At 33.7% G+C, this 12,923-nt stretch overlaps 3 protein-coding genes across 3 annotated transcripts; all 3 read left to right on the top strand.

Annotated features, from left to right (window-relative positions):
• Window positions 1-1,134: 1,134 nt before the first annotated feature.
• On the top strand, window positions 1,135-4,792 carry LOC123696694. The gene is made up of 4 exons (XM_045643083.1): window positions 1,135-1,166; window positions 1,437-1,646; window positions 2,123-2,225; window positions 4,578-4,792. Exons 2-4 carry the CDS (start codon window positions 1,471-1,473, stop codon window positions 4,668-4,670), a joined length of 372 nt encoding a protein of 123 aa, XP_045499039.1. The 5' UTR covers window positions 1,135-1,166; window positions 1,437-1,470; the 3' UTR covers window positions 4,671-4,792.
• A 3,324-nt stretch (window positions 4,793-8,116) lies between these two features.
• LOC123691364 (trypsin, alkaline C-like) lies at window positions 8,117-9,895 on the top strand. The gene is made up of 4 exons (XM_045635747.1): window positions 8,117-8,168; window positions 8,531-8,690; window positions 9,156-9,411; window positions 9,599-9,895. Exons 1-4 carry the CDS (start codon window positions 8,123-8,125, stop codon window positions 9,893-9,895), a joined length of 759 nt encoding a protein of 252 aa, XP_045491703.1. The 5' UTR covers window positions 8,117-8,122.
• Window positions 9,896-11,576: 1,681 nt separating this feature from the next.
• LOC123691281 (trypsin, alkaline C-like) lies at window positions 11,577-12,854 on the top strand. Its single transcript, XM_045635635.1, has 3 exons — window positions 11,577-11,659; window positions 12,060-12,315; window positions 12,558-12,854. The coding sequence occupies exons 1-3, from the start codon at window positions 11,577-11,579 to the stop codon at window positions 12,852-12,854; spliced, it is 636 nt and encodes a 211-aa protein (XP_045491591.1).
• Window positions 12,855-12,923: the final 69 nt, after the last annotated feature.

Genomic DNA, 12,923 nt, shown 5'->3' with positions numbered 1-12,923 from the left:
TCGATAGAGTTGATAGTCACGTTATTAATTTAATCAGCGAGTCTTGAGTGCAGAGATCGCTCAAAATTGATTTAGTAGATAAGTTTTTGATTTTACTGACAAATGTTTTTTTATACATATACCTATTACAGATGCAATTCTTGCCGTGGGGCAGCCTCCTCGACCAATCGCTGCATTCGACAAAGCAGTTATCGCAGTGGGTCACCACGGCACTAGTGTTTCGACTTGTTAAAAATGTTCTGTATAATATGAATATTGTAATTATGTTTGGCGCGTTGTGGTTAAAGAGCAACTGAAATTTTTGTGAATAAATTATTGTGTGGTTTAAGGAATTCGTTGTTTTCATTTTCAATAAATTAGATTGGCTCTTCAGATTACCTAACGTTAGTTACAATAAAAAAAAATAAAGCTTTCTAAGATTTTGTCTAAATATAGTAATAATTGCCTAGATAATCGACATAATGTTACCAAAGTTGGGATATAAATAAAAGTTCAACATTCTGCGGAGTTGTCAATATGAACAACTACGTTGCAGTGTTGATAACGTGTGATGAAAAGTTCTCGAAGAGCTACAACATTTAAACTTGCCAGCACCAAGTTGGCACATCAATCAGAATAGGAACTAGACTCTAAAACCACTCTTTAGTAGAGCTCTTGGTAGAGCTATATGGGTACATGTTGGTATAACGTACATTTATAAAAAGCGGCCTGATTTATAAAAGCTTGTAATAATATGTGAACCTATGGGTGCTTTTCCACTACTAATATGTGAGGAATGTGTTATGTAGAGATAAAATAGTCCATCGATTTTTGTTATAGTGTTATAGTTATCCGTTGGTTATCCGCAAACGGATAACACTTTTTTCTTGTTCTCTGATGTCAAATAACTTACATGCTCGTTTATTATATGCTAAAATTGTATCAAGCAAATTTATACAGTGAAAACTGAAAATATGTACTATCCTGACCTGACTATCCTATAATGCTTGATTTAAAATACCACATTCATCCTCTTTTCTTAAAATTTGCTACGAATTCAGAACAATGTATTTTGTTTTCATTGACATTTAGATCATTACATAAAAAGTCCACGAAAAAATATTTTTCTAATAAAATTTGAAATACCATAAAAATTGCAAATTACTACAGTACTCATAAAAATAAAGGTAATTATGTAATATTCCTGTTATATTATGAAGCAATAAGCGAAATAAATAGGATCTGCTCGAATATAATTTACAATTTTTATGAACAAGGCCTTATCAACGTTAAATGCCCTTTCGCCTGTAAATATAGCTAGAAGTTAGCCCGCCAAGCGGGTGTAAAGTTTTCAGCACTCTTATTACGAACTGAACACTCGGAACGCTTCTTGAAATTTTAAATTGGCACGTTTTTTATTCTAAGCTAATCTTCACAATAATCGCTTTATATTTCAGATATCCATCCTACAAAGCACTGCGTTTCACAAGCATGTCAGTACTTCCAAGAGGTTTTGAGAGCATTCGTGCATCTCCCAGATATGGTATTGTAAGGGGTGAATACAGCGTGTATTACAAAAGACCGCGGTATGGTCAACCTAGACCACAACCCTTTCAAAGAGAGACCGCACCATACAAGAGTGCACCAACAAACGCACGAGCAGATAGGTAAATAGTTGTTTTATCATAACACGTACCTAAAGAGTATTATTATATAACAGCCTACGCTTATTTTCTCAGGCAATATCTGATAAACTTTATATTGTACTAGCTTTCCGCCCGCGGCTTCACCCGCGATTTTAAAGGAAACCCGCATCCCGATTCCGTGGGATTTCCGGGATAAAACCTATCCTATGTGTTATTCCAAGTTACCCTCTATATATGTGTGCTAAATTTCATTGTTTTCGGTTCAGTAGTTTATGAGTGATAACCATACATAGATACATACGTAAACCTTTTTTTTATAATATTAGTATAGATTTAGAAGTACAATATAATTTGTTACAGAGGTTGTGAAATTCATGCGTTAACCACTGCAGTGCCTTGCAGATATGTTTTTCAATTTGTACTATACCTAATGCGACGATTAGCATTGTTCATGATATAAAAAAGATTGTACCATTTAATAATCTGTATTGTTTCAGACCATGCTGTTATGATTATCCCTGCAAAGCGGATTGTTTCAATCACGGAGCCTGCACGCGCCCTAGCGGAAGATATGCTCGTACTGTCTGGTACCCTGGTGAATGCTGCCCATCAGTGGCGTAGCTATCATATGGCCAGGTGGTGCAGTGCACCAGGGCCCCGGAGCTCAGGGGGCCCTCAAACCTCAGCTTTGAAAAAAAAAATTTTTTTTAATATATTTTTTTAAATAAAAAAAAATCTTGTGAGCAGGCTCGAGCCTTTTGTTTAATTTTTTTTTCAAATCAACAATTATAGAACTCCTTATTCAACATTTCCAACCTTGTTTCCAACACATGCGCCAAGCGTCCTCGATAGGCATGTGCTGTTTGTTATCGTTAGTTCGGTTATTTGGTAGTTTTGATGAGTACGCCCGTAGTACATTGGATCAGCGATAAGCTCACGTGCTTGACGGTAGTGAGACCAATTCGCCAATTCCACCCATCAACTTTTTAATGAAACTTTCATTCGCTCTTGCCTTGCATGAGTTCTCATTTATGATATTTGTGGCGATGTTTTCAACTTTCTGGGGTCTGGGACGTACTACAATAGTTGACGCTAGGTGTGTCGCTGACTGTTGTAATTCGTAATTCCCTACTACCAGCCTTATTTCATCAAGCGTATTACCACTAATGCTATGATTTCTATTCCGCACATCCATCCATCTGGCACCAAATTCTGCTAGAACTCATTTTCGCTAAAAAAAATTCCGATGACAAAATATGTATTCGATACCGGTTGCAGCACAACGGTAACCGTATAATCACACGTATACTGCCCTGATAACAAAGAATGCAGTAATCGACATTTTTGGGATTTTTACTTTTTGCAAGAAATGGGATCCCAAGGGGTTTATTAACATGAAAAAAAAAATAATTTCATAAAAAAAGTACCCGGAAGTATGTTTTTTAGCTAACGATTTTTGCAGTACTTACATGAAAACTATATCAATGATAAGAAAAAGCGCCGTATTAAACATGTGCTAAAAAATAATGCAGTTCTTGTTAAGATACCCTAAAACAAAGTGCAGTAATAGCCATTACTGTAGCATTTTATTCTAGTGTCTGTAGACCAATTGCTACGTCAAAACGCAGTTCTCCACATTACTGCATTTGTGTGTAGTAAAAGCACAGGTAAAAGTTCGCGAGATCGTAACCGTACGATACAGTGCTGCGTTTTGTTGAAGCAAATCTCTGCGTCGCGTCGTCGTCGCTCGGTGAAGTGAGACGTGCGGCACGTGTGCTGCTCCTGCGCGCTGTTTGTTTTTTAAGTCATGTACATGTCAGTTTAACTGATGTTAAAATAAATGTTGTCTTAATAAAACTTAATTTTCTTCTACAAATTGTTTAATTTTAATATCCCCGCAGTAGGTTTCAACCGTAGAGCATTTTTTTTAAATCTGTGTAAAACTGAGAAGATATTATGTGTACATCTACTTAGCCCCGGACATTAAAAACCTGTATCAAATACTAAAAAATAATGCAGTAATCAACATGCGCTAGAACATAATGCAGTAATGAGCGCAAGTACTGTATTTAGACTTAGTGTCCTGTGATTTTCACATGGCCTGATGCTAAACCTCAACGCAATAATACGCATTATTAATGGATATACTAATTTATGAAATATAAGATAATTATCTTTGTAAAGCTTGTATTTTTTCCAATTTTATTGATAGATTTCAAGGGCTATAAAATATAAACATCTTCCTCAAATATGTAAAAATGTCTTTCCCGCGTTTATCTCAAAACCGCCATTTTGCGATTACTGCATTCTTAGTTATCGCGGCAGTATAGTCTACAGTGGAACAGAGAATTTTCCTGTCCAAACTGAGATTTTAACAGTTACACTGGATTGTTTACAGTTCGATACACTAAATTCATCAATCTTTCCAGTAAAACAGCATTCGACAAGATCGCCTCCGACATTTATCGTTAATTGCAATAGAAAATGAGGCGGCATCAAACTTGGATTTGAGTGAAATTATAGACGAATTCGCAAAAATTAAAGCGCGCAAGATATTGTGAATTGGGCGGGGAATTATGTTAAAAATCGTTTTTTCCATTAATTAATCTCATCTGTATAATAAACTAGCGGTCCACCCCGGCTTTGCCCGTGGTACATCTTTACGTTTTCTCTCCATAAGAACCATCCTCGTACTTCAAGAAATGTAATAAAAAAAGAATTAACGAAATCGGTTCAGTTATTCTAGAGTTATGCGCTTACCAACACATTTTGCGATTCATTTTTATAATATAGAGATATTCTATATTGTCATGTGCGTCGTTGTTTATTTATTCCCTTTTTCTTCTATTAAACACATGGAGAGTCTAAGAAAAGAGAAAGAGGAAAGAGGGGAGGAGGAGGGCCCGATTCTTTCCCTATGCACCAGGGCCCTTGTCCCCCTAGCTACGCCACTGCTGCCCATGCGTTCCACCGTGCCAAGCTTTCACCTGCCCTAACCCACCTTTCCATCCTTGCTGTTGCCACACGTGCAATAAACTCGTCTAAAGTATCTACCTACCCAAAATTTATATCCTTGTCAGATCGTAAACCATCGGTGTCAATTTTCTGTGATCGTCTGACTGCTTGTGAATCGAAGTGGTGTCTCAATAAATTTTGTAAACTGACGATTTTTTCTTTAATTGATTGATAGCTTGTTGAAACAAGGTCTTATTCATAAATAATTGTGACCATAAATGGGACACTCAAATCATATTAAACAACAATAGTGTTTTGGGATTAGATAAATTGAAAGCAATTAAATTTTATGTTTACAAACATGAAGTGGATATCTTAATCAATGTGGCACTGGCACAATAATTAAGGGCACAAGGCATAGGCACAATAGTTAAGGTCAAAACATACACCTATCGACCGATAGGTATTTAATCAATAAAATAAGTGTAGTTAAACTGAAAAAAGCACTTTAATAAGTTAAACTCAACCTTGGTTAAACTCATAAATTAATAAAATTCTACTGTCACTTGATAAGTTTGCAAACTTTGAATTAATACTGTCTGTTTTACCTACGTGGATGAAAATCGAGTCGAAAGGAGTCCATTACTTACAAACATATTATAGAGGTGAAGCTAATAAAAACGTGTTAAAAACGTTTAAAAAATACTTAGCAGAAAATACTTATAAGCCAATTTTTATCAAGAAGAATAATCTTCATAACGAATATACTACGAAATATAATAAAATATAAAGAATAATAAGCTTATATAAATATAAGCAATGTAAAAAGTGTATTTTATTGTTTCTTCGTTTATAAGAATTTGTAATAGCTTAGTAATTACAAAACTGTTTAAAATAATTATATAAAATTAAGTGATTTAACAACATGCTCTTACCAGATGTACATTATTGACTATTGGACAAAAACTAATTTCTATTTCTTTTGAAAACGTTAATTTTCAATTACCATTTGGTGTTTGGGTATAAGTAGTAACGTTTGTTTCTAAATTATCAATATGGTCATGGATTAATAAACTGATTTTAGGATTGGCATAGTATAGATACATAATACCAATCTTATTAAATCACAATGGGTTCCACATCCCAACACTTGTATCAAATTTTAATATGATAATAATTTATGTCTCGCGGTGTTTCTTGAGTAGCTAGAGAATTGGCAACCTTTGAAATAGAGCCTAGAGCGAAACCGAAAAACCAGAGAAATCATATTATGAAAAACTACTACATTTATATAATTGTAATTGAATATTCAACCTCAAATTTCGGGGATAATCTTGCAAGAAAGAAATGCCTGAAATAGTAAGTAATAATTATCCATATTTTGCGGAATCCTGAAATCATAGCCAACATGATTTAGTAAAAATCTATTTTTCGGCAATCCAGTGGGCTTATTCTTATTTATATATAGACCTCAACCATATTTAAGTCTCATTTGGTCTTTCACATCAGTAAAATTAAAAGTAAATATATCACAATGAGTGGTTGTGGACCTCCTTCTTGCCCGCCGGTGTGTGTTCCATTCCCAAATTCTAACTGTGGACCAGCAGGACCATATTTGTGTCAGAATAACATTCCACCAACGCAAAGATGTTATCCAGTGAACCCTTGCATCAACATCTATAGCTGCCACACACAGATTATGTAACAAGAAAGATAAGTGACGAATATAGCAAGACTACGATCAGTTGGAGAGAAGAAAATTGTCTACTTTTATGGGAATTGCAACGATTTTTTATTAATCATATTTTAAAGATACATTTGAGTGATGTTGTGAAATAGGTGATTCAATATAAATAAACGCTTATAGAGTTGGTAAATTTTTAAATATTTTTTATTACCTACCTTAAAGTTTATAAAGATAAACTTCATCTCTTTTCTCTTCATCTACACTAATATTATAAAGAGGAAATCTTTGTTTGTTTGTTTGTTTGATTGTAGGTAATGAATAGGCTCATAAACTCCTGGACCGATTTTAAAAATTCTTTCACCATTCGAAAACTATACATTATCCACGAGTAATATAGGATTTATCCAGGAAATCTCACGGGAACGGGAACTATGCGGGTTTTTCTTTGAAAACGCGGGCGAAGCCGCAGGCGGAAAGCTAGTAACGATATATTTTAAAAAATTCTTCTTCTCGAAAAAAACTGTCGGAATTATGTTATGTCAATTCGAAACGAAAGATTTTGTTATCGCTTGTGAATTTTATTATATTAATCCTTTCCTACAATGATATTAGCGTGATACGAGGTAGATACCTACATGTTAAAGTGTAGATAAAATGAATATGCATCAAAAATAATAACATAATATTTTTTAGATACCGATTCAAGAGGTTTTTCCATTGGGTTCATTTTTTTCCGAAATGAAATTATTTCCACAATAAGTGAACCATCTCTTTCCTTTTTTTTACTCCAGCTATGTTCATTACATACACAACAGCAACAGTACATAATATTATATACTGCAACTCGTCGTGCAAATTTAAAAATCTAGATAATAATATTATCCATATAACCAGCAAGATGAACGGTTTTTAAAGGAAAAACGGATTTTAACAATAAAAAATAAATAGAATTTAATTATGATCCTAGTTACCTAAACTAAAATGTTAAGTAACTTTAAATAATAATTGAAAATTTCAAATTCAAGAAAATATGATGTGATTGAATTAAAAAAACTGGAAAAAGTTATACCTATCAACTACCAGAAAGGAATGAAAATGGATTTTCTGCTGTTTAGATTGCAAAATATTACTCAAAGATCTGATAAGGAATTTGTCACGTAATCATTTGATTTTTAACGATAGACTATCTGCCGAAATACTAGAGTAAATAGTAAATAATAGCAAGTAAAATACTAGGGTACGTAAAAGAAATTGTAAAAAAGCATAGCAACAAGTTCGTGGTAATTGTATCAAAATCCAGAAAAATAAGTAATTTTCAACCTACTTGTTTTGGGCCTACTTTGACATGACTTTAATTTTTCTCGTTCGTGTCTTTTATATTAAAAAGGAACTTAATAATATTTGTAGTAACTATTGATGAATAAAGCACACTGTTTATGAAATTATTTGTTTATAGATAGATTTCTATCAGAATAGCTGGCACTAGGGTTAACATCGTAGGTATATAACGCATTCTTTTTTTGGAGACCATTAGACCGAATACTGTACTTGCTAGCACCCATTTTTTTAGCAGAACACCGCCTCGGTGGCCAGATTAAGTGCTACTGATTAGCTTTTACAAAGAAAAATGTTGTGATAAATAACATTATCATGTTGTAAAAACCAATATCCATCAATAATGTTTAGTTAATCATATAATTATTATAAACTTCGATCCCAAAAATTATGGTCCGATCAAGAGATAATTGATGATAATATAATTAATATGGCTTTATTGATAAGTACAATACAGTAGAGTATATATATTAAGGTGCAACATCATTTTATAGATTTTCAGAACAGTTGCAAAGGAACAATGAGAGTCTTCATTTTATGTGCACTTTTCGTGGCCTCTGTTGCAGGTACTTATTGTACTTACTTTTATGTGTTTTTTTTTAGTTCAACTTTTAATTTATTTTTAACTCTAAAAAAATATCACTGCAAATTTTTTCTTATTGATTCAGTAAAGTTGTATTATGTCATTTATGAGGAACTATAGTCGGAACGATATACATAATGTAAAATAAGAAGGGAATATATAAAAAATGCGCCCTATTTTATTTAGCGAATGTTGAATGTTGAAAAATAAGGTTGAATAAGTATTCGTTTAAATTATCGTTAAAATTGTTATAAATTTATATGGACTGTGTTGATAAATGTTCTTTCTTTAACTGCGTATATAAATTTCATATATAACATTTAAATTAAATCATATGTTTTGCAGGTGTTCCTGAACAGAGGATCAGCAGTGGTGTTCAAGCGAACATCGCATCATACCCTTATGCGGCTGTTCTCCTTCGCTATAGCTCCGGTTCCTATGCCCAACGATGTGGTGGCGCTATCATCAACAATAGATCCGTGCTGACTTCAGTTAACTGCATTTAGTAAGTACTTAATGGGCGGTGGTGACCACTTAACATCAGGTGGCCCACCTGCTCCTTTGCTTGTTCTGACATAAAAAAAAACCTAACTAATAAGTGTAGTGACAATGATATTCATGATTCCTTAATATTCATTTAAGTAGGATCCATTTATTAACGTTCAGTTAGTAGTATATTTTCGAAGTTGTCGATTGTTTTGGTGCAGATGTATTCACTAGGGTGGTAATTGGAATGTATAAATATCATTTAAAAACGTCTTTTATTTTTATGGTTTTATAAGTAGGTACTTTTACTTCTCCTACTGTTATTTACTTAATAATTACCAAATTATCTTTAAAATGCTACTCACGCTTTCATTTCCTCACGCATTCAACCGTACATACAAACATTTTGTCAGTTGCTATCGAATATTTGAATATTAATATCTATCGTTTATTTGAATATTAACTATTTATATAATCATTTTAGCAACGATGCTCCACGAAACTGGATCATCAGAGTAGGATCATCACAAGCAAACAGTGGCGGACAGGTTCTCAATGTCGGTAGTTTCATAATTCACCCGAGTTATGACGTCACAGAAAGTAACAACGACGTCGCTATTTTGAGAGCTCAAAACTTCATTAACTACGGTACAAATGTAAACCGTATTTCAATCGCTGGCAGCAACTACAACCTCAATGACAACACAGTGGTCACCGTTATGGGATGGGGTGCTATCAGAGTAAGTATAATATTATCAATCATAATTACCTAACCCAATTTGAGACTATTTTGTTATATTTCAATTTAATTTATAAACAAAATATATACATACTTAATTCATATTTTAATAATCTCAATAACATAGTTCAATTTTTAAATCGAATTGAGTTTCCAAAACATATTTAATCACAATGGTTACTTTTCAGTACGAAGGACCCAGATCAAACCAGCTGTTGAAGGCTGACCTCTACATAATCAACCAAGAGACATGCAGACGCAACTACAACATCATCTCTATGACAATAACTCAGAACATGCACTGCGCAGGCAACCCCAATACTGGCGGTGACTTCTGCGAAGGAGACGTCGGTAATCCCTTGGTGCACCAAAACGTGTTGGTTGGTATCGCATCCTTCCGCACACCCGTCTGTGGTAGACCCAATTACCCTGGAATATACACCAGAATTAACAGATACTCCAGCTGGATCCAGAGCAACGCGTAATTTAATAAATACTGTGATATATAATAAATACAATTCGCTAACTGTGTATCTTGTTTTCATACAATTTAGTTTTAAGAATCATCGATATAAAATTTAAATTTATAATTTCAATGTGACTCAGCTTATTACGTATATTAAATTAAAAAATAATCTTAATGATTATTAAGGCCTAAAAAATAAGTAACCAGATAACTATCTATTTTTAGACAGGCTGATATAAAAATTATTATTTTACGAGTTCTATCGAGATATATAGTATTTCTGAAAGTTGGTGACTAAACATTATATTTATTAGTCGAATTGTTGTGCTACCGGAGAATACAATCTTAAGCAGACGGAGTCGGGATCAAGGGATTGAAAAAGCAGATTAACTCCACGCTCCTATAGATCCTACGAGAATGCTCCTACTTTTATGGGGATCCATCTTAATACCTAAATAATAAACCAGATTCAAAAATACAAACTGAACATAACGAACCCACCTACTCCTAAAAACGGATTATCAGAAACATTAATCGTTGCACATTCATCGCATGATAATGGTATTGTTGCTGAAAATTTAACTACTTGTAAACATAATGATACTATTGAGCAGGATAATGGGCTGATATGGATATCTAATAAAGCATGTGTTTAAAAGTACCTAATAATTCGAATTTACCAAATATGGATCATGTAATTATAACTTACCATTACTTTTGCAGTGCTTGCAATGAAACCACACCGGGAAAGTTGCAATGTAAATAAAATATTTTAAAGATTACCTTTACTCGTTCTCGTTAAACTTAACAATATTCGTCCAATATTTTTAGTGGATGAGATTATTATTAACGTCAATCCTGTAAAAATTATCTTCCTATCATGAGATAATCAATGTAATTTTATTGATATGTAGATAATAGGGTATAAAACAAGGTGCAATATAAATTTATAGATTTCATAGGTAACAGTTGCAAAGGAATAATGAGAGTCTACATTTTATGTGCACTTGTGGTGGCCTCTGTTGCAGGTAGGTACTTACCTACTCATTGTATTTTCTTTTAAGTTTAAAAATTTTATTGTTAATATAATCATCCACCTACTCTAAATATTTATTTGAAATTATTATTGTACACAGTAATTGTAATTCTATAGAATATTTATTTTAGACAACACTCTAATATAGAACTACTCTACAAAACCATAATCTGCACTTAAGAAAATTAATAATACTATGAAAATTGATTTACCTTGAGTTAGGTACTGTCTATTTTATCGTTACAAACCGGATGCTCTATATACCGATGATCTTATTTAGAGAGGGCTAAAAATAAATGATGTTTAATTTTGATTAGGTAATTCTACACTCCAGTTATATTAAGCGAGCAAATTAACGCTAAGTAATTGGTTTTTTAATATTCCATGCTAAGATTCCATGAGTGAAAAGTACATGTATATAAATTGCATTTTACATTACATAAAATTTGACACTTTTTGTAAATGAATTGGTGATAAATGTTATAAAACTAAATATCAAACACAATGATTGTTTGTCGCCCAACGAAGTGGGCATGGGTCGGCTAGTACGTAAATTACTAACGTTGAAATAAATAAATACCTTATCAGCTGAATTGTTACTTTAAAGGTCTTCCTGAACAGAGGATAATTTATGGTGTTGAAGCAGACATCTCATCATACCCTTATGCAGCTGTTCTTCTGCGCTACAACTCAAACACCGGCTTCTACGAACAACACTGTGGTGGCGCTATTATCAACAATAGATCGGTACTGACGTCAATTAGATGCATTTAGTAAGTATGTATTTTATAATCTCTACTGTCAGAGGGCACACGACACGTGTATAATTTTAAATAAACAAATGGTTATACGAGAGTCGAACTCAACTCGAGTTGGGAATAAGAGAACGCAACCTTTTGGCGTATACTTTTGAGTTCTTTTCGGCTGTGAGGCGCGAGGGCCTTTGCACCTCGAGACCGTGGGTGGTGTGAGACTTTCGCCGTCTCTGATGTTATCATTCCTTAACATTCATTTAATCTTCGGGTTTTATTTATTCAGGGTTGGTGGATAAATCTATTTCCAGAGTTCTTTATAGCGCTTTGATTTTATTACCAGTACATTTTATTTTTGTTGTTTTTTCTTTTAATAACTTTATACTAAATTTCAGCAATGACTCTCCAAAAAACTGGATCATCAGAGTGGGATCATCACTAGCAAACAGTGGCGGACAGGTTCTCAATGTCGACAGTTTTATAATTCACCCGAATTATGATTTCTTCAGCGAAGACAATGATGTCGCTATATTGAGAACTCAAAGCTTCATTAACTACGGTCAAAATGTCAACCGTATTGCCATCGCTGGCAGCAACTACAACCTCAATGATAACACAATGGTCACAATTATGGGATGGGGTGCTATTGAGGTAAGTAAATTATAAATCATTATAAACCTAGTAAAATTGACAAAGTTGACCTTTAAAATATACAAATCTTTTTTTTTACAATTCATTATCAACATCATCGGCTTATGTGATATTAGCGTCCTACTGCAGAGATAGGTAACATTTTAAAAATCTCATTATGCGAATAGTCAAACACTATTCTCATTATTTAATTGTTTCTCCCAAAAGTGATTTCGGTTATAAATTTTTATCACACCTTTCAGTACGAAGGACCCCGATCAAACCAGCTGTTGAAGGCTGATCTCTTGACCATAAACCACGAGACCTGCAGACGGAACTACAATATCATTGCTGTTCAAGTATCTCAGAACATGATGTGCGCAGGCCACATAGATGGCGGAGCTGACTTCTGTGAAGGAGACGTCGGTAATCCCTTGGTGCACCAAAACGTGTTGGTTGGTATCGCGTCCTTCCGCACACCCATCTGTGGTAGACGCAATTATCCTGGAATATACACTAGTATCAACCGACATACTAGCTGGATCCAGAATAACGCGTAATTTAAGAGGCACTGGTGATATTTAATAAACACAATTCGTTTACTTATTATTTTGTTTGATTGCAATTGA

The sequence above is a fragment of the Colias croceus genome, chromosome 1, assembly GCF_905220415.1.
Source record: "Colias croceus chromosome 1, ilColCroc2.1".
Lineage (NCBI taxonomy): Eukaryota > Metazoa > Arthropoda > Insecta > Lepidoptera > Pieridae > Colias > Colias croceus.
The sequence above is the reverse complement of the archived record's forward strand: the minus strand, read 5'-3'. Positions and strand labels throughout refer to the sequence as shown.